The sequence below is a fragment of the Mastigoproctus giganteus genome, chromosome 4 (genome assembly GCF_048544385.1).
Source record: "Mastigoproctus giganteus isolate SK-2022 chromosome 4, ASM4854438v1, whole genome shotgun sequence".
Taxonomy (NCBI): Eukaryota; Metazoa; Arthropoda; class Arachnida; order Uropygi; family Thelyphonidae; genus Mastigoproctus; species Mastigoproctus giganteus.
The window spans coordinates 241,739,333-241,762,058 of record NC_143578.1 but is presented as its reverse complement, the minus strand read 5'-3'; the positions used below and the strand labels follow the sequence as shown (position 1 = coordinate 241,762,058).

At 38.1% G+C, this 22,726-nt stretch overlaps 1 protein-coding gene across 2 annotated transcripts in view; it reads left to right on the top strand.

Moving 5' to 3' along the window:
• Positions 1-22,726, top strand: part of LOC150087567 (syntaxin-7-like) — a 166,186-nt gene that overhangs the window by 28,314 nt on the left and 115,146 nt on the right. For both annotated transcript variants that reach the window (XM_090372129.1, XM_090372130.1), the window contains exon 2: positions 22,594-22,705. In XM_090372129.1, the coding sequence (XP_090228255.1) occupies positions 22,639-22,705 (67 nt within the window). In that variant the 5' untranslated portion in view covers positions 22,594-22,638. The remainder of the gene's footprint in view (positions 1-22,593; positions 22,706-22,726) is intronic.

Below are 22,726 nucleotides of genomic sequence, written 5' to 3'. Positions count from 1 at the left end.
GAATGGGTTGAGCACGCTGAATTCTGATGGGATCCCTCCACTTGTTCAGATTACCAACCTACGGGGACATAAGTTCAAATTAAAAAAGGACAGATGTAGAATAGATGTGCGGAAATTTGCCTTTAGCCAGCGGGTGGTTAATTGCTGGAACAAACTTCCATCTGTCGTTGTAGAAGTTGATAGGTTAAATAAATTTAAGGAGGAACTGGACAGGCATTTGGAGGGAATGGTGTGATTTTTTTTTTTTTTGGTGATGCTGCATAAGCTCCTACACTTGCTTTCTTGCATCATGTGCCACCACTACTACTACTACATACATTTAGAATAAATACAATTAATAGGAAAGACAAAATTATTGACCCGTGCAGTTAAAATTAAGTACACACAACTGGCATGACTTGGCTATCACTAAATTCTCGAGATTAGCTGATGCACGAGAACTGCAGTTCAAGAATACATAAAGACCGGAGTTACCTGATGAGTGGAAAGTATATGCTCCCCCAGACATCTAGACTGTAAAGTCAGGATGAGAGGAAGGATGTAACATTGTAGTTATTTTTAGTTCGGTGGAGATTCCTTAGTATGAGTTTAGCTGCTTGTGACAGGAGAGCTTCATTTTGTGCTATTAAGACCGGGTCTATATTCAAACCATTGACAAAGAACAGAGTGTTGAATGGGAAGTGCCTTTTGATTAAACAAAGTCTGGTAAAGGGGCTGGTGTTGGTTTGGACCTTGCTGGGAATTGTCCAAGCTTTGACTTCCCAAATTTCTGAGCAATGTGTGCGTTGTACAGTTTTCTAAAGAAAGAAAGGTTGTTGTACCAGATTGAAAGTGAAAAGTCAGTAGTTTAGGCAGTCAACCATGAAAGCCTGGGAAGAGACAGGCTCATAGCTGGACTTAAAGAAAGTCTATTTAAGAAACTGGTATTCAAGGGAAGAGATATTTTTGAAATTTGCGTTGGCTATGCTGGCTCAGACATTGGAAGCATAGAGAATTTTTGGAGAAGAATTGTATTATAATATGGGCAGAGTGTATATGTTGAAGGTTTTGTTTTGCCAGCCAAATGGCCCTTGTGAGTGTTTTGGACAGGTAGTTTAGATGAGTAGCGAAGTTTGATTTTGAGTCATAGAAAATTCCCAGATCCTTATGATCGGTTACAATAGGAATTGTTTGCACATTCAGTAAGGCGGTTATCAGAGAGATGCTCTTTTCAAACGAGATTTGGAGGTGACTGGATTTTGAGCAGTCGAGTGTGAGATTGAAAGATTTGAGATACAAAGCGAACTCCTGGGGGGTGTTACAGATCAACTCTTCAGTGCAGTTAGCTGATTGACTTGAGTCTGAGGTGGCAATGATTTTAACATTGTCCACATAAGACATTGCATGCTTATGGGTTAGTAGGAATGGATGGAGGATTGCAGAGAATATTATTGCCAATAGTGTCCTGCCCTGGGGGATTCCAGATGAGCAAATGGCATGATATGATTTGTTTTTGAAGTTTGCTATAAGGACCCTTTCTTTGAGGAGGTTGGCAAAGAGATTTAATAGATTACAGTTGATGAGGTAAAACTGTTCGAGGAGATTCAGGAGAGAGTTTGTAGAGACCGCATCGAATGCAGAGCTGATGTCTGTGTAAATTAAGTCAATTTGATTTTTAGAATCAAGAACCTTCAGAATTATTTGGTTTGTTGGTTTGTTTGGTTTGTGAGAAGGTTGGTTGATGTGGATCTTCTGATAATTCCATAGTGGATCTGGTTATGATGTATTGGGAAGAGTTGCTTCCTCACTGTTGGTAGCATAGATCTTTCTAGAAGTTTTAATACAGAGGATGAGATTGATATTGGCCTAATGTCTTTGTTGCTTTTGATATTTTTGCATTTCAGTAGTGGGAAAATTTTGTAGTGAGCCCATTCTGGGGGGGGGGGGAAGTTGTTATTTATGGTCTGATTGATAAAGAAGACCAGAAGGTCTAAAATGTAGACACTAGCAATTTTGATCATGAAGATTGGTATATTGTCGTGTCCTGCAGTACCTTTAGAAGGGAGATTTTTAATTATGGTTTTCATCACCTCTTTTGAGACAGAAATATTGCTTAATTTGTTGATGGACGGCATACATTCTTTAAATTCTGGGCAGGGATTTGTTTTGCTGTTGAAGCGAGTTGTGTTCCAACCAGCAGTTGAAGTTGAAATCTGATGGTAATGGATGGAATATTTTGGGGTATATTGTTGAGTTTTTCTTAATCTTATTAGCTGTGAATTGTTGGATTTCTTTCCTCTTTAGTTTCTTAAACTTATTATGGAGCTAAAAAATTTATATTGTCATTTTCCAAATTAGATTTTTTAAAGTTTCTGAAAGAACTTGTATCTCAATCTTTTTCTGATATCATAAAGCATCACCTTTTGAAAGACACATGGGCAAGAATGAAATAAATCAGCTTTTATGTGCTGTATTTAATATATTTGATTAATTCGAGGGGGCTTTGTACCCTGCTCGCTTTGCTCGGCAACCCCTGCACATGCTTTTCTATGTAAAATGTAGCGGTATGACAGAGTAAGTCAAATTTTTTTCTACATAAAAGATACACCTATCAAAATGCACTGATCAATATCTAATCAGGAAATGACCTATGTAATTATTTACCTGTGCATTTGTAGCAATGTAATTTCCCTGCCTGCTTTTGCCACGTGACTTGCATCCCTCTTCTCCCATTGGCTACTGGCCCACCCCACAACTCAGCATTCTCAAAGTCGAATAAATATTACTATGTAATTATTTACCTGCATTTACATAGGTCACTTAGGAAAAGGCCTTTTGCTTCAGGTTCCATAATGCATGAGGAATATTGTATCCGAAAGAGCAGGACTAAAACATTTACAAACTATATTGGGACGATGCTTCATCAGCCGACATTAATATACAAAAAACCTTACAATGGAACATCAAATGATGCTTGGCATGGTCATGTATTAGACAGTGAAGCAAGTGCACAAGGTTAGTGAGCGTTATGGAGGCAGTTGTCTTCCAATGCGAAGAACGTTGGCATGCATTCCACTTACGTGCTCTACATTGTCAACAGCAAGTGTCCAATTCTGCCCCAGTAACCCATTTGTGTTCCTTCCATTTAACATTCACGAACCTTATGCATGTGCTTCACTGTCTAATACATGACCATGCCCGGCATCATTTGATGTTCCATTGTAACATTTTTTTGTATGTTAATGTCAGCTGATGAAGGGACCCATCGTCCTGATATAGTAGAGATATGATTGTAAATAGTTTAGTATTTTGTAAATATTTTAGTTTTTTGTACACACTTATATAGTTTGTATTGTATGTTATTATTTTTATAATAATAATAACATTAAACTAATATATATACTAACATTGTAATGCACTGAACGAAATCTGATCAGGAAATGACCTATGTAATTATTTACCTGCACATTTGTAGTGACATAATTGCCCCGCCCTGTTCTCCCATTGGCTCGAATAAATATCACCAGGAGTAAAACTTTTTTAATGTAGAGAGATATTATTTAATTAATATATTTAATTATTGTATTTAATATATTTATTAGTTGAGCATATACTGTACATTAGCATTAGTAGAGGCATAGTATGCAAGAAAGCAAGCTTATACACCATCAGCCGGGGGGGGGGGGGGGAACCCCATTTCGTCCATCCATTCGCTCCAAAAGTTTTAGTTCTGCCTTGAATTTACTTAAGTTGTGACCTCCACTACAACAAATGGAAGTTTGTTCCAGCAATCAAACACCCGCTGGCTAAAGGCAAAATTCTGTACATTTGTTCTATAACTGTTTTTCCACAATTTGAATTTATGCCCTCTCAGGTGCATAATCTGAGCAAGGGGAAGAATCCCATCAGCACTGAGCTTGCGTAAACCATTCAGAGGCCTTATACACCTCAGTCAGATCACGTTGCAGGAGCTTAGTCTCCAGACTCTTCAATGTGCAGAACTTAAGAGTTTCTTGGTAAGAGCAACCTTTTGTTCCACTCACCAGTCTCATTGCTCTTCTCTGTGCTTGTTCCAGTAGCTCTACATCCTTCCTAAAATGAGACCTCCAGACGTGAAGGCAGTACTCAAGCTTTATACTAGAGGATAATCACCTTATCCCTGCTAGCAAAATTCCTGTATATCATCAACAAGACCCCATGAGATACTCTGGCAGCCTGTCTCCACTGCTCAGAAAAATTAGGAAGAATTAGGAAGGTAACATTCCTTCACGTGGCTGTCTCTCTGCTACTTCCTCAGGGGCTTTGAGCAGACAGATACCATACTAAAAGAATATCCCATGCATTCCTGTTTCTGTAGTCTTAATAACTGTAGAAAGGATATACCAGTCCTTGACCAGTGGATAACATTACCAATTTGATTTAAAAAAAAAAAAAAAAAATGTAATCTTAAAATGTATTAACCCAAACATCTATATAGGTATTCACTGTAATCCCTAACCATCGATTACAAATTTAATACAGGTCACTTAATCACTAAGAAACAAATTAATCCCTTACATATATAATTATTAAAGACAGACCAACCAACAAATCAGACCAGATGGCGCCCCAGGAGAAAATATGTGCAATCTCCCAGGCAGATTGCACGTGTTTTCTCGTACCAATCACCAGCTATAGTGATCGCAGGTAAATACCTATATACTTTTTATATTTACTCCAATGCATACCCATTGGCCTTTGAGTCTCAATCCCAGTTTGCAGCTAATAATAAACCAAAAATTTAAAACTAAATTAATTAAAAATAAATTAACAATTAAAATTTATTTGCCTTATTACATTAGGACATCCATAACTAAACATGAGTACTTACTAAGTAAAACTGTTATTGAGACTACAGAAATGGGTATGCATGAGACATTCTTTTAGTATGGCTATCTGTCTGCTCAAACCCCCTGAGGAAGTGGCAGATAGACGGCCATGTAAAGGAATGTTACCTTCCTAATATTTCTTGACTCAATCTTTAATAATTCCCTTTATTTACTCTTTCCTCTTACTTTAAATCTTTCCAAATTTTACATTTATATATTTGTTAACTTGATTCCATGTTAATTGTTAACATGGAACTATAGGCGAAAACCAACAGCTGCTAGAACAACTCTGGCTAGCCAGTTAGTTAGGCCTTAATTATCGATAATGCTTCCCACCCAAAAAAAAAAAAAAAAAAATCACCACCACTCGCAAAACAAAAATCAATCGGGACTTTGACCTAATATATCAATGTGCATATAATGTCTAATTGTTTAATTCTACAATAGCATTAATGCCGCATAACCGCAGCATTGTCACAACTGAAAATTTAATTAAAATAGAACATAGACTTAAAAGTAGTGTTCAAGTATATATATATATATATATATATATTTGTTTTAAAGGAAGCAACGGTTTAAGATATTATCAATAATAATAATGGTTTATAGATCAGGGACACTGCTATATACAGAAAGTACCCAACGACCATAATTGTTACATAAGTTAGTAGTCGTGAAAGGCAACATGCTAACGTTACGCTACTTGTAACGCTAATTATGGAGAAAAAAGGACGAACGGAACAGAAATCTCTATCACGGTGAACAAAGAAGGGAGCTAAGATAAAGAAGTAATAAGAATAATTTAGTGCTGTTCATCCTCTGACCTCAGCACCTTCATGGAGGGCCAGCCGCCGAAATCAAAGGAGGAAACGGCAATAAATGGGTAAAGCCTCTGTTTCTGACATGAAATACATGGCACACGTAGTACACATGAAAAGTAGGTAAAGTTAGTTAAAATTTAATTTTAATCATGAGGTGTGCATACATTTCATGGCTGACCTGACAGAGGCTGGAAGTAAAGAATAAAAAGCAAGAAATATCCTATTTATTGCTTTTCTCAAACGGATAAACTTATATGATCGTTTCTGACTGAACAGTCATCATGAGTATCTTTCACATCACCGATAGGCACAATATGGCCTGAGCAGCCCTTGCGCTAAAAATAACAACAGTAACCTATTGCTTTTTATTCTTTTAATCATTCTTTTATTCTTTTTATTCTTTTAATCTTTACTTCCAGTCGGGTCAGCCATGAAATATACGCATGCCTCACGAGAAAAATTAAGTAGAAAGATAAAAAGCTGAGAAAAGGATGCTAAAAGATACTCAGGCGAGCTAGGATCCTAAAGTCCCATCCTTTTAGAAAGGGCCCTGGCTGAGAGAGAGAGAGAGAGAGAGAGAGAGAGAGAGAGAGAGAGAGAGAGAGAGAGTGAGTGTGTGTTAGTAGAAGGAGAGGCTAATACCAGATCCTTGCATACGTTAGAATTTTGCAAAATGCCAAAAAAAAGAAAAAGAAAGCCCAAAAATATATAAACTGAAAAAATTACGAAGTAAATACTTGCAAATAGATACCTGGAATTTCCAAGTAATGTATAGTAAATAGTTAAGGTAGAAAAAACAGCGGGAAGATATCCAGTTGAGGTATAAAACTATAGTTGGATTGAGCTGTATAGCTGACACCAAAGTGGAAACACATTAGAAAGAATGCTTGGAACTAGCAATAATATATAGTGAAATGATGACTTAAAAGAAAGTTATAAAAAGATAGAATTAATGACCTCTGTAGTTGCTTTTTTTATAGTATGTGTGTAAAGTTACGCAAGTGAAACATAGGAATGGAGAAAGTAACATACAACTTAATTATAGTGACACTAAAGTAATACGCATATAATTGAAAGATATACTTTGCATGGCTAGATTCTGTAGACGAAAAAGTTGAAAATATTAGGACAATTAGAATAGAAAAGTCCAAAGATGAAATAATAATACATATTTCAGAAATGTAATTGAGTATGGCAGAGACAAGTCTAGTAGATTCAAAAGCAATAAAATAGCTGTTAAAGGCTCCAGCATTTAAAACAAGAGCATGTAGGATGAAAGCAGGTCAAGATTAATTGACCAAAGTACAAATGGTAGAGTGATTATGCATCAGAAGCTTTGGAGACTGTATGAGGAAACCATTACTACAGTAGATATAAAATATATATATATATATATATATATATTTTTTTTTTAAATCCATGAAAGAACTGTTTACAAAATTGGAAGTGAACAGTTAATTTGAGTACAGATAATAATTCCTCCTATTTACTCTCACTTATTTTTAAATTTCCTTTTCTTCCACAAATATGGATAAGTATAGAAACACAGTTTTTGATACATGATCAGGTGTAGTCTCCCTGATGAAATACCTGATTATGTATCAACATTTATTTTTATCATGCATCAGATTTTAAATTTTGTAATTTTCTTCCCCCTTTTTTTAGTTGTTGTTATTTTTGGTTTTTAGGAGCATTAGCAACTAAGGCCATATTGCTCCGGGATACGCGGTGGTCATTGCTTGACCTTTCCGCATCCTCCATATTTGGTGGTGACGGGATCGAACCCCGGTCTAATCAAGAAGCGTGTGCTACGCACTGCTGCTCCTTCCCACCTGGCTACGGAGGCGCCCCCTTTTTTTTTTAGACCTCTAATCAAATTATCCCACCCTAATCTTTTTTTTTTTTTTTTTTTATGAGAACCCCAAACACGAGAGGTATTATAACCTATAGTACTTAGTACCGTACTTGGGTTGGAGGTTGAGAAGACGAAAGAAGATATTTGTTGATATTGCACTTGAACTTCTGTAGATTGTAATTTTCAGGAAATACGTATGAAGGAAGGTTGTTCCAGAAAACGGCAGTTGAATGAATAAATGAGGAAGATGAAAAGTTGGTTCTGTGGGTTTGAATTTGGACAGTAAATGGATGTTGGCTGGTGGCGGCACGTGTTCGGACTGTTTTGAAAGAGAGAGCGGGAATTATAGAAGCCAATTCAGAAGAACAGTGCCCATGGAAGTATCTGTAGAAGAGGCATGCAGCAGAAACAGTGCGTCTATGAGAAAGCGAGTGGAGAGACTCTGTTAGAGATGAATCATTAATTAACCTAACTGCCCTCTTCTGAATGGAATCAAGAAGCCTGAGAGAAGTTTTGGGGGCACCACCCCAGATGTGGGAACAATATTCCATGGCAGGGCGGATTTGCGATTTATACAGAGTGAGCAGCTGTTTGGGAGAAAAGTAACGCCGAGAGCGAAAGAGAAAACCAAGTTTTTTAGATGCAGAGGAAGCAATATTTGTAATGTGCTTGTGCCAAGAGAGATTAGAAGTCAGGGTAATCCCCAAAAGAGATATATCATTTTGCCTAGAAATCGGAGTGTCACCAAAGATAAGCATAGGAGCAGAAGAATCCTTTTTGCGAGATATAAGACAAGATTGAGTTTTAGAAGGGTTGAAATCAACTAAGTTGTCTTTGCCCCACTGGAGAATTACCTGAAGATCGGCATTTAAGGAATTGGCAGCAGATTTTCGAGAACTTGAAGCTGATTGAGCTGGACAAGGTTTCTCAAAATGGAAAGTTGAATGCAATGTGCTATCATCGGCGAAACTATGGATAGGATTTCCAGTCAATGGAAGAAGGTCATTGATATACAAGAGGAAAAGAGTGGGGGAAAGAACTGAACCTTGGGGGACACCGGCATTAGTGGAGAAGTTAGAAGACAGAGAGCCATCTACCATCACCCTCAGTGAGCGATCAGAGAGAAAACTGGATAACCAATTACTAAAAACAGTTGGCAAACCATAAGATGGAAGCTTGTTTAGAAGACCTTTATGCCAAACACAATCAAAAGCCTTTGAGATGTCAAGAGCAACTACTTGTGTTTCACCGAACCTTTCCATTGAATTAGTCCATAAATGGGTAACATAAGCCAGAATATCACCAGTGGATCGACACTGACGGAATCCATACTGGCGATCGTTGATCAGACGGAAGTAGTTTAAGTAGTCTAGGTAGTTTAAGAGTTGGCGGTTAATTGATTTCTCCATTACTTTAGAAAGAGTAGAAGTAATTGCAATGGGACGATCATTGGATGGGAGGGATTTGTCACCCTTTTTAGGAACTGGCTGGATATGAGCAAATTTCCAAGCAGAAGGAAAAACACCTTTGGAATAAGAAAGTGAAAAAAGGCGGCAAAGAATAGGAGTAAGTTCAGGAGCACAGGTTTTGAGAACAAGTGGAGAAATACAATCAGGACCTGGAGCTTTCTTAGCATCAAGATTCATCAAAATCCTTCTGATATCCTTTTGACGGAAGACCACAGGAGGCATTGAATGAAGCGTGTTAGGAATGGTGGGAGGTGTTTTACCAAGATCATTAATACATGCCCTCGAAGAAATATGGGATGATAGCAGGTCAGCTTTATCCTTGGCTGAAGTGACAACAGAACCATCTGGTTTGGACAGAGGTGGGAGCAGAGATGGGCAAAAGTTGCGGCCAATAGCTTTGGCAAGAGACCAAAATGCTCGGCTACCATTAGGGCAAGAAGCAAGTTTTCTACTCTTAGCCTGTTCAAACTCTAGTTTGGACTGATTAATAACTGGTTTACAATTGTTGCGAGCTTTGGTGTAGGCAGAAAATGAAACTGAAGAATTAGAAACAAGCCAATTACGATATGCAACGTTCTTCTCTTGGACAGCCTTAGCACATTTATTGGAAAACCAAGGTGTAGATAAAGGACGAGATTTTAAAGTGGAGTGTGGGATAAAGGATTCCATTCCTGCAAGAATAATTTCACTGACACGATCTGAGCAAACGTTGACATCAGAAGTTTTGAAACAGTAATCAGACCAAGGAAAAGAAGAAAAGAAGTCTCGCAGGTCATCCCATTTTGCATTCTTGTAATGCCAAACAATACGAGGTTCGGAATAGCCATGAGATAAAGGTTCCATTGGAGAAGAGACAATCACCAAGTTGTGATCTGAAGTGCCTAAAGGACCTCTCACTTCAACCTTGTACTTAGAAGGGTTGTTTGTGAGAAAAAGATCAAGAGTGTTGGCAGTATGATTAGGATTATCCAGTATTCTTGTAGGTAAATGGACAATCTGTGCAAGGTCATTAGTAATTGCAAAAGCCTCAGCATCTCGAGGCGCCTCCGTAGCCAGGTGGGAAGGAGCAACAGTGCGTAGCACACGCTTCTTGATTAGACCGGGGTTCGAGCCCGTCACCACCAAATACGGAAAGGTCAGGGAATGACCACCGCATATTCCCGGAGCAATATGGCCTTAGTTGCTAATGCTCCTAAAAACCAAAAAACAAACAAAAACAAGCCTCAGCATCTCGACCAGCTGGGTCGGTGTGACTAGAAAACGGAAGCCAGCTGGAGTTGTGAACGTTAAAATCACCAAGGAAAATTATCTCGCTGTTAGGAAAGTTGGACTGGAGAAAGTCATGTTGCAAAGAGAGGAAGTCAAAGAGCTCCAAGTGATTAGTGGAGTTGGGAGAACGGTAGAGACAACAGATGAATTTTACACAATGAGGTAGAGAGATTTTAAGCCAGAGAAGATCAAAGAGAGGAGATTCCAAATTGCCAAGTCTCTGACAGGGAATATCAGAATGGACATATGCACAAGTACCACCTTTGAGGCGAAAGGAATCATACAGCAAATAATTTGGACATCTGAGATGAGCAGTAGTTGAATCAACTGATAACTGAGATTCAGTCAGAAAAAGTACATGGGGTTTGGAAGACTGCAAGTGGAAATGGACATCGTTGAGATTAGAATTGAGACCACGTATATTTGTGAAATGAATTAGGAAGTCCTTGGGAGGTTTAGATCTTTTCGCAGATAAGCTTGCTCTATTATTTTGACAATTCATGGTGTATTCAATAGTAAGAAAAAGTCGGTGGGACATGCTGTATGAAGTATTGAAATTTTTGGATATGGCGTACATGTGGTAAGAATATATCCAGATCCTTGACATAACGTGGCCTCGACAATGCTCCCCGCATACACACTACTTGGACTCCCTCCAGTCACTATCTGGCAGAGTAGAGGTAGCAAGATTATACACTAGCTGATCCGGAAGCTTCCTAGAGAGTTACCAATAGGTTCAGTCCGGTGTACTAACTAGCGGCCGGCCTGCGAACACCGTTTTAGAGCTGTACCCTCGAAATGTAAGGAATATTGGATCTCGCCACGACATTCATCATAACCTCAAAAATCATCAATCATACTGCATGATGGAAGTGATAGGGAAGGGTTGGCCGGAACTTAGCTCTAGAGACTAAACATGGGTTCCACCACTTCAAGCCTCCAATAAGCAAAGTGGTGGAAGGTTGATGAGAGTCATCTACCACCTAGTACTGCCTGGTAACATAGAGGGGCGGCATTCCTCCATGTGGTGTGGGCGCCACACCTCGACCCCTGCTTACGTTGGTTCACACCTGGGTGGTCACCCACCATGTACTTGTGCATGAAGGTTATACCCAGGATTACTAACAGTCCCACCATCGTGAAGGTGCAAGCAGAGGATTTGGCTGTCATAGACCGTCCGGACTTTGCCGAAATTGGGTCCACTTTGACTTGAGTGTCACCCGAATATCAGTTCCATCAGCGTTTTAGACTCCCAGGTAGCAAGAACAGCTTGTCTGGCATATCTGATGCTTGCTATCACTTCATATATTAAACTAATCATTTTTGCTTTACAGTTCCCTTCTCGCTAATTAACTATCCAATTCAGCCTATAATTTTATTTCATTTGTTATATCATATAGGATATTCACATTCTTTCTCTCTTTCTCCTACCTTCAGTATTTCCAATTTCTGCTATGCTCCTGTTAGTTTTGACATTTTGTGTAATTTACACCTCCATCTTCTCACTTTTCAGTAGATTTATTACTTATACCTCACACACACATACAGTGCCTTTTTTTGTAAGAAAAAATGTGCTGGAACTCAAATCTTGTTAATCTTTTATTAAAAAAATATTCAGTTCTTAACATAAATTTAATTTATTGTATTTAAGGCAAATGTTCATAGTAAATTCCGAAGTTTTGTCCAATTCTTGTCCGACAAATCTTCTCGACTCCTTTCTTTGCTGTTAGTATCTCTGGCCAAATGTTGTTCTCTGAGTAACCACAGATCAACGTACTTTGAAGGATCAAAAAGTCTCAGAGGTGGTCCAACAAGTTTGATGAACAAAAGTGCTGAAATTATCTTAGTCTTCAACAAAGCTCTTGTTGGGGTGGCAATTAGATTCATCTGCGAAAACCTGCATTCACATTCACTTGAAGAAATGGGAATGATATTAAGAGTCGGTATCAAATGTAGCAGTTTTTCTGGATATGTCTCTTCGAGAATGTATTCACGGAATCCACGAATCATTTCTCTTTCATTTAGTTGCAGTCTGATTGACAAGTTTCTAATTTCCACTTCTCCAAATGTCAGTCGTATTAACATCTTCAGGCCAATGTTTTTGATCAAGTGCGCGAGACCAATATGCCAACTCATCGTCTCTGCTATCAAGCAATCTTTTTTCGATTGACTCTTTCAATTTTGTATAAATTTTTTAATTTTGTATAAATCTTTCAATTTTGTATAATAGGGCCCAAAGTTCTGTCTTCTTTCTTCAAAAACTTGTACCAGTATTTTTATTTTCTTATTTGCCTTGTGTAGGTCCATGTTGCGGTCCTGTAGGTCCAAACTTAATTCTGATAATTCTTGGAGTGCGTCACACATCAATCCTAGGTCCAATAAAAATTCTGTAGATGTGATTTTTCTTTTCTAGCCATCATAAGTGCATTTATCATTTTTATCTTTTGTAGAATCATGCATTGCTTCTTCAGAATGATACACAAGGGATTCAAAATTATTCCACACAGCCAAAACTGTATGCAAACTAGATGACACCCATTGAGTACTTAAAATTCTTTCAATTTTCAGCGGCTCAGCCCCCCAGTAATTCTGCACATAAATGCAACTCTCCACTATTCTTTGCCAAGCATGGTATATGATGTAAAGTTTATCAATAAATGATTTGAATCTATTTATTCCTGAAGTTTCCTTGACAGCATCACCTACTGATAATTCTAGTCTGTGATTAGCACAATGCCAAACTATAATAGAAGTAAAACGTTCCGACAGCAATTTTTTCACTCCACTTTTACACCCTAACATCACAGTAGCACCGTCGCATGCCAGAGAAACCAAATATTTTTTAAAATAATCTTCTGTCATCCCATAAGAGTGAAGACATTGGAGTAAGGAATCAAATACTCCTTCTGCTGTTACTTTTTCAAGTTCTACCAAGTCCAAAAACAAATTTATCGGTGAATTCATTCCAACACCTTTGATACAGCATCAAACATATACTATGAGGGTAGTTTTTTTGCTTATTGTGGTTGATTCATCAATTATCAATGAAATTTTATTATTGGATTGAACAATTTCTTTAACCACAGTTTTCCCCATTTCTTCACTTGTATGATTAACAATGTTAATACATGTATTTGTAGAATGAAGAATACGACCCATTTCAACTCCGTTCAGTTCTTGCAGATCAATTTCAGTTTGAAAATGATGGAATGATTGATTTTCCTTTGCTACTTTATATGCAGTTCAAAATATTTTTGCAATTATTATTATTTTGTGAGATAATGACGTTAAAAAACATTCTCAAGAGTCAGTTTTTCGCTTTCAGCAACTATTTTTAATGCTGCTTTATGTGCAGCAGATTCTCTGTGATCAAAAATTTTTTTTCGAAGTGAGCTCAACTGTTGCTTCCTATCTTTGCCAGAATAGGTTATCTTATTGTTGGTCCATTCTTTGGAAAGTTTCATTCCCATTTTCGTTTCAACTCCAAGAGTTCCAACTTTTCTACAAGCCGTACAGCCAAGTTTCATTTTGCAAACACAGAGCCATTCATTTTTCAAGCAAAAATCATTTTTTTGATCATAAGTCCAGCAGTCCGGCCAGTCATTTGTAGTTTGGCTTTGCTTCTCAAGATCAGATTCAGAAACATCAACAGGCATCGTTATTTTCTGTGCATTCTGTCATTGTGTTTGTTAATATTCTGGCCTTTTTATTAGCAGGACCAGTGGTTGAGAAGTAATTAGTAATTTTTTTCATTTTTAAATTTGGGGTCACACTTTTACACTAAAAATTAAGATTTTCAATTCATCAACTATATTTTAAAATAAAGAAATTATTTACCTTTCGCACGTAGTCAATTACTGTGCACACACCCACACACGTCAGTTGTGTAACGAAACATAACGGTCGCCGCTCGCAGTAAGCACTTGGCGCACGACCACTCGACCAATCAAGCGCCTCCGTTGCCAGGTGGGAAGGAGCAGCAGTGCGTAGCACACGCTTCTTGATTAGACCGCGGTTCGAGCCCATCACCACCAAATACGGAGGATGCGGAAAGGTCAGTGAATGACCACCGCATATTCCCAGAGCAATATGGCCTCAGTTGCTAATGCTCCTAAAAACCAAACAACAACAACACGACCAATTACAAGCAGAGCAGTGCCATCACAGCCAGCGCAGACGAAGTACGCATGCATCGGACTCAACACACAAGCAGCCCGCATGCACCGTTTTAATGATTTTGCCGCTGACCTGCTATGCTCGACAGGGCGATTCAAGTCCACGTGGACCAAACATCGAATTTTTAAAAGTTACTTTTAAAACTTGAAAAATCGATCAAAAAAAAGGTGCCGGAACGCTGTTCCGGTGCCTTTTTTTCCATGTTCCTGTTTTTTGTCATAGAACGCTGTTCTATGACAAAAAAAAGCACTGTGTGTGTGTGTGTGTGTGTGTGTGTATATATATATATATATATATATATATATATATATATATATACACGAGGTTCTACCCAAAAATTCACGAAATGTTTTTATAAAATAAATTAGACTCACCCTGGGTCTTATTCGCTACCATCACCTTTGTAGTCCCCTTGAGAAGTAAACACTGATCCTAGCACTTCTAAATACGGAGGATGCGGAAAGGTCAGGGATTGACCACCGCATATCCCGGAGCAATATGGCCTTAGTTGCTAATGCTCCTAAAAACCAAATAACAACAACAACCTAGCACTTCTCCCATGATTTCAATACATCCTGAAAGTTCATCTTTGTCATAGTGTTCAGCACCACCTATGATTCAGTTTGTCGTGGAAGTTGATAGCCTAAATAAGTTTAAGGCTCAGCTGGACAGGTATTTCGAACGAACAGAGGGGTGAAGTGGAAGTGGTTATTTTTTATTTATTTATTTTACTTTATTTTTTTTTGGCTGATGCTGCATAAGCTTGCTTTCTTGCATCAAATGCCTCTACTAATGCTAAATGCTAATATACACCTCTATCAGATCACCTCGCTGGTGCCTAGTCTCAAGACACTGTAATTTGCAAAACTTAACGTGTGGCCTGACCATTGCCTTATAGAAGGGAATAATCACCTCCTTATCCCTGCTAGAAAAATTCCTGTATATCATTGACAAGACACCATGAGCTACTCTTGCAGCCCGAATGCACTGCTCAGAGAACTTCATATCTGCCTGCACAATTACCCCCAGGTTCTTTTCATTCTCTACCACTGTCAGTGTAGTACCACAGTGTTGATACGTTGCTCTGGGGTTACTATTTCCCATATGTAGTACTTTACATTTGTCCATGTTAAAACTTCATTTGCTACCTCTCAGCCCATCTGCTCAACCTTTCCAGATCCTGTTGCAGCAGCATAGTGTCAGTAGTGTTCTTAACAACCCTGCCAACCTTTGTATCATCTGCAAAGCTTGATATACCATCATCAATATCATTTATAAATACAGAAAACAACAATGGACCCAAAACTGAACCCTGAGGAACTCCACTAATAACATTAGTCCACGATGAGCAGTGTCCATTGATTACCACTCTCTGTCTTCTCCCCCTCAACCATCTCTTTATCCATAGCAGCAATTTGCCTCCAATGCCACACTGCTCCAATTTGTGCAGCGGTCTTCCATTTTGAAGAGTATCAAAAGCATTTCTAAGATTCAAATATATAATATCAAAGTTATTCCCTACATCCAGTTCTTTTGTGACTGCATCATAGTATCCAATCAAATTGGTCTGGCAAGACTTTCCCTTAACAAAACCATGCTGTGTCCGAGCTATAACTTGAAGTCTTGTCTAGATGATCCTGCAGTGCTTCTTTAACCAGTGCCTCCATTAATTTTCCTGGAACAGAAGTTAAACTCACAGGTCTATAATTACTTGTGTCAGCCTTTGATCCTCCTTTGTGAATTGGGGTCACATTTGCACATCTCCAGTCTATGGGTACCTCCTCTGAGTCCAAAGAAGCTCTCATAATTATGGCTAAGGGTTTGCTTACTTCCTTTGCTGCCTCCTTTAATATAACTGGATAGATCTCATCCACCCTGGGTGCCTTTTTTATGTTTATCCTCAACAATTTCTCCTCCATTTTCCTCTCAATTATTACTAAATCATCTAGCTCACTGCCAGTGTTTACTTCACCTCTGGCATTCCCCTTCCTGAATAACTCCTCATGTGTGAATGTAGATGGAAAATACTCGTTTAGTTTGTTAGCCAACTGAGCAGGATCCTCAACTGTTGAACCATCAATATCCAGTGGACCAATCTGATTCAACCCTTTCCTTCTAGAGTTTACATAGGTAAAGAACTATTTGCTGTTTTTCTTTGCATCCTTTGCCAAGGATTTCTCATAATCTGCCTTTGCCTGTCTAATCTCCTTTGTGACTTGGTTACAGACCAGCTTATATCTATCATAGGCTTCCATGTCACCCATTGATTTTTATGTATCCTATGCATTTTTCTTCTCTGCCATATGTTTCATTAGTTCATCTGACATCCATTTAGTCCTAAATCTTGAACAATATTTCTTAGTTGGTATGTAAAGCCTAGTAGCTTCCAAGATTAATTCATTGAATGCTTCCCATTTTGAATTTGCTGTTGGTAACATCATCAGTTGGTCCCACTGTATAGAATTTAAATACTGTCTTAGACCATCATAGTTGCCTTTACGAAAGCAAAAACCCTCCCCTTTACCTCTGATTGTAGTTACCTCTTTGAGTAAATCCCACTTCAGCACACTGTGATCACTGCCACCTAGTGGTTCCTTTATCTGCAGATTCTTAATGCATGAAGAATCACTACTGATAATCAGATCAAGAGTATTACTCCCTCTAGTTGCCTCCCAAACATGCTGATGTAGAAAACAATCATCCAATAAATCCACAAAAGCCTTGCTAGTGTGTGTGTGACCAACCCACAAATTCCAGTCAGTATCTGGGAAATTAAAATCCCCCATTATGTGAGACTCTGATTTACTGGCCCACGCTTATTTTCCTGTACAGTTTCTTATTATACTTATCAGAGTCATTAGGCCTATAGCACACTCCTACTCTCAATTTTGATCTCCCAATGCTTATGTCACGAACCTCGCCAGTTCAAAGCTTGTATATAGAAGCACACGACCCTCCGCTTTATCTTAGAAGACAACGCCTACTCTGCCAATACGCTGCCAAAATAAGAAGCTTTCCAACTCACCCTTGTTGGGTATATCTCAACCAACCTTTATGGTCAACACTATATGAATCCAAACCTAATGAACCCAGACCTGCTGGAATTCGTCTTCAAGAACTAATAAAAAAGTGGAAACTCGATCTCAATAAAATTGCGGAAAGTGCAAATATGCCTTTACCTCCATGGAATAGACATCATATAAACATTGATCTTTACTTCGCTCAGTGGCCAAAAAATACCATTCCACTATGTAATATCCGACAGTTGCATGCCAACCATACTTCGCAACACACTGGAAAACTAATAATCTATACAGATGGATCTAAAACCCAATCACATGTAGGTGCAGCAACCGTGTTCCCTTCGCATGTAATTTCAAAATCCCTTCCAGTTGAGTGCAGCATTCTATCTGCAGAACTGTATGCTATACAGCTTGCATTAAGTGAAATATGTCAACAGTCATCCCTCTCTGTTTTAATATACTCGGACTCACTAAGTGCTATTTCAGCCATACAGGGTAAACGACATTCTCGTCACCCTCTTCTACAAGAAATTGAGTTTTTAATCAACCTTTGTCAAAAGAAACACTCTGAAATAACTCTTTGCTGGATTCCAGGACACTGCGGAATAGAAGGCAATGAAAAAGCAGACATTGCAGCTAAGTCAGCATCAGAACTGCCAAACAGAACAAAGCTAGTCCCACACACTGATTTTAGTCAAATCGTTATTAGAGAAAGTGAAAATGAATGGGCCCAAATATGGAAAAATGAAGTCAACAATAAACTACATGAAATAAAACCTAATCCAGAAATATGGAACTCAAGCATCAGAGAGAGTCGCAGAGAAGAAGTAATACTTGCCAGATTGAGAATTGGCCATACTCATCTTACTCATTTTCATCTATTGGCAAACAAAAATCCCCCACTCTGTTTTCAATGCCAAGTTCAACTTACAGTAAAACACATTCTTTTGGTATGCCCTCGATTCAGAAATTCCAGATTGCTTTGTTTTCAGAGTTTATGCAATAACCAGAATCAAGTTACTCTTCAACAGATCTTAGACAACTCTGCGAATATAGGTGAATTATTTAATTTTATTCGGCAAATCAGATTTGATAAACAAATCTAAAAAAAAAAAAAAAAAAATGTTTGATTTACATTAAAAACTTGGAAAGACACATCTTGGCCATTGATGCCCTTGTGTCTTAAAACCCTTAAACAACAACAACAGCTTATGTCACACAAAACTGACTCGACACTGCACTGTCCAGCGATGTCGACTGGCTTCACTTTCTTGGATTGTATGTTTCTTAACTAATAGCATAACCCCTCTTCCCTTCTTGTCCTGTCTATCCTTTCTGTACACATTGTACTCCCCAAATTTCAGTTCTGCATTCCTTATATCTGTGTGACACCACGTCTCTGATATCCCAACAATATCTGCCTTTGATGTTTTGAGCAATACATTAAATTTATTTACCAAACTCCTATAATTGGTGTATAGGCAACTGTACATGCACCTGTTCCTATTCTTAGCTACCCTAACACAACCCATGTGTTTACTTGTACTGCAATGACTCCCAGCAGTCCCTAAATACCCTGCATCTTGTTTTCCTGGCTGCTGCTCATTCCAATAGAAGCAGTGACAGAATCACTTTCACCTCTGCCAGTGGCTACTGTTAATCTATTAGTCCTTGTATCCCCCCCCATAAGCTAGCAGTTTTCCAACACACCTAACGCTGCCTCGATAGCATCAGCAAATATTCTTGCAAGTGTATAGTTTGAATAAATTCAAGGAAGAACTGGACATACTATTGGGGGGGGGAGAGAGAGAGAGAGAGAGAGAGAGAGAGAGAGTGATTGATTGATTGATTGATTGATTGATAGGTGAAATGGAAATATATATATATATATATATTTTTTTTTTTTTATTTGATGCTGTATAAACTTGCTTTTTTGCATCATTTTCCATTACTAGTACTTGTATACACTGAAAGGACATAATTCATGAGGTTCCTTGGACTCTATGCCCCAATGAAAATAGGACTGTATGCCTCAACGCCATGCTATTCCCCCCTTCCAAACGAACCTACTGCTTGGCAGGTATATAGGTACATGGCATCATTGGCTTCATGTAGACTGTAATTTGATATCAGTATGAATAAATGTCATGAGTTAACTGACTTTGAAAGAGGGGTGATAGTGGGTGCCCATAACCTATTGCAGTGGTTCCCACACTACTGAGATTTATATGGACACTTTCAAAAATCAAAAAAAGTTCACGGGTGGTTGATTGCTGGAACAAGCTTCAGATATTAAAAAAAGTTTGTGGACCCCCTATATATAACATATGCATGTGTGTGTGTGTGTATATATTGTCGTCCACTGTTTTGTGGTCCCCATAGAACTGGTCTACGGAAACCCAGAGGTCCGCAGACCCCAGTTTGGGAAACTGACTCACCAGAGTGTATTGCTAACACCAAGACATAGGACTCTATGCCTCAACTGGATGAAAAAACATCGTCACTAGATGATTGGAGATGGGTCTCCTGGTCCGATGAGTTCTGTTTCCAGTTATTCCGAGCTGACGGGGGGGGCATATCTGGTGAAAACTGCACGAAGCTATGCACCTGTCATGTCAACAAGGAACTGCTCAGGCAGGTGGACAGTCGGTAATGGTGTGAGGTGTGTTCAACGGGCACATGTTGGGACCTCTGGTACGTCTAGATGCATCTCTGAACAGTCCAGGTTACGTGTCCATCCTTGCAGACCATCTGCATCCCTTCATGGTCATCATGCACCCACAGTGCAATGGACTCTTCCAGCAGAACAATGTGCCTCTCCACAGAGCTGTGGTGACTAGAACATGGTTTGAAGAACATTCTGCAGATTTTACCACCATGGAATGCCCTCCTCGCTGACCATACATAAACCTTGTGGAGTATCTTTGGGATGCTGTGGAAAGGTTCATTTGAGCTTTGGATCCTCCACCCAGGAATGCGACGGAATTATGATAGAGTGGTGCAGCAAGTATGGATGGAAATATCTGTGGAACGCTTTTGTGAACTAGTGGACTCAGTACCTCGCTGTGTGACTGCCCTTATCTGGGTTAAAGGTGGGCCTATCCGTTACTAGGTAAGTATCCCATGATTTCTGCCCACTATTCACAATGATGAGCTCTGATTTGTAGAAGCATGTTATGGTGAGACTTTGTCCCAGACTCAAACAAACAAATTTTGTCTCCAGCACAACAGCATTATTACATTGTTATTACAGATTATTAATGGTTCAATATTTCATTTTAGTGGGAGTCATTTTAGCGTGGTTAGCATTCGTCATGCAAAGATGTGTTATTCTAATGATGATGTTATGTATAGCACACGACTGTAAGGCACAATAGTTGCAAAGCAGAGTATTCTTGACTATTATATAGAATAAAGAATAGTCACTCTGGTATCACTAAGTTTTTTTTTTTTCACTGGCATTTTAACCTTTTCTGGATTCTGTATGTTATTTGCTTTAAAATGTAGATAGGTTTATTAATGACTCCGCTTTTCTAATCAATTCTCGTACTTGGCTTTTCTTATTTTCACATTATTGCTAGTGTGTCTTCCTATTCATTTTTAAAAGTTGAAATTACACAGCCCATATACTACAAATACTTAAATGTTTTTAAAATATTTTGACTCCTCATCATCATCATTCTACTCGTCTGTTTGGCCTGGTTTTAGTCCTTACTTAGATATTGACCTCCATTGTTGTCGGTCTCTTGAATCTTTCATCATTTGTTGATAGTTCTAAAAGCCTGTGTTTTCCTTTATGCATTGGAGCCATTCTCTTTTGGGTCTTCCTATTTGGACTACTTCACTGTAATAAAAGCTCTGGTTCTCTTGATTGGCAACTGTATGTTATTGAGTTAACTGCTCTCTGCTTTTATGCAAGGAAGTGCTGTTGTCTGGTGACTGTGCAACACTAGAGCCACCAAGAAGATTGGCACTCTTTTAAACTGAAGATTTTACTTTTTTTCCGAAAACCAGAAATATATGTAACCCCGGGAACTCACATCTGGTGAGTATGGGCTTGGCACACCCAGGGTCCTGAGCTGGATATCATCATTCTTCTCTTTCTTGGTGATTCCCTTCTACTGTTTACTCTCTTGATACCTCGGGAGCTTTATTTTTCCTGGTGCAGCATAAGCCTCAGGCTTCCTTGCACCCTATGGCTATTAATAATAATAATAATATACGATTTTTTTTTTTTTTTAAGTTCATAAAGACTCTTTAAACCTAATCTTATTTTTAGATTTATCATTGCTCAGTGGCAATATGTAATTAAATATAATGTTTTTATATTTCTCAGTTCATTTGTGCAGTGTGCTTGTAATACTTTTTTTTGTTACAATCGATAAACAGATTTTCATTTTTCTATGTTTTTGCAAGCTCCTAATTTTTTGAGTAGTTTAAAATGAGATTTTTTTTTTTTTTTTCAAATAATTAAATATATCATTGTTCCCTGACATAAGCTTCACCACCACCAGTTTGAGAAGCACTGCTTTAGATGATATAACTGTATTTGTGTGATTTTACTCTGTTTTGCATGCTACTGCCATTTTGGGACATTTAGCATTAATACTAATGCTCATAACTAAATCAGTTACTTTGTTAGACCTTTTTTTTTTCTGTTAGATTAATTCACTTACTTTGAGACTTATTTTTGTTAGATCAGATTTTTTTTTTTTTTTTTTTTTCAATTTTGGTCAGTTATATGAAATTTGTAAACTAGGCAGTTAAGTCATTGAGAATAGCAGCACTCTGGTTTCATGGAAAGGTTTTTATTACATTGACTAAAATCTGAATGTTGTATTTCTTTATAAAAATAGCCTGACTAGTTGATAATTGAATTTTCTAAGGAAATTGTGAATTATTTACATGGAAGCCACAGTATATATTCTAAAAAATATTCCTATTAAGTAAATGTAACTAGTTAATTAATTGCATGCATTTCTGTTTAAATAATTTCCGGTTTGAATCACTTTAAAATTCTCTTCATTATTACTTTGTACAATAATGGAATATTGAAAACTTTCTGTTTAAAGTAATTGTTTGTGAATATACTTCAGGTATATGCAAATGCAATTTTTTTTTTTTGTTTGGCAGGTTCATAATCTTTTTAGGTAACTGTAAGAGCTCACATAATCCAGTATGTCTGGCTCATATTCCAATGGATACCAGTATTCTTCTTATTACAGCTCTGATACTTCAGGATCTGGTAAGTATTTTTAAAGTGTGA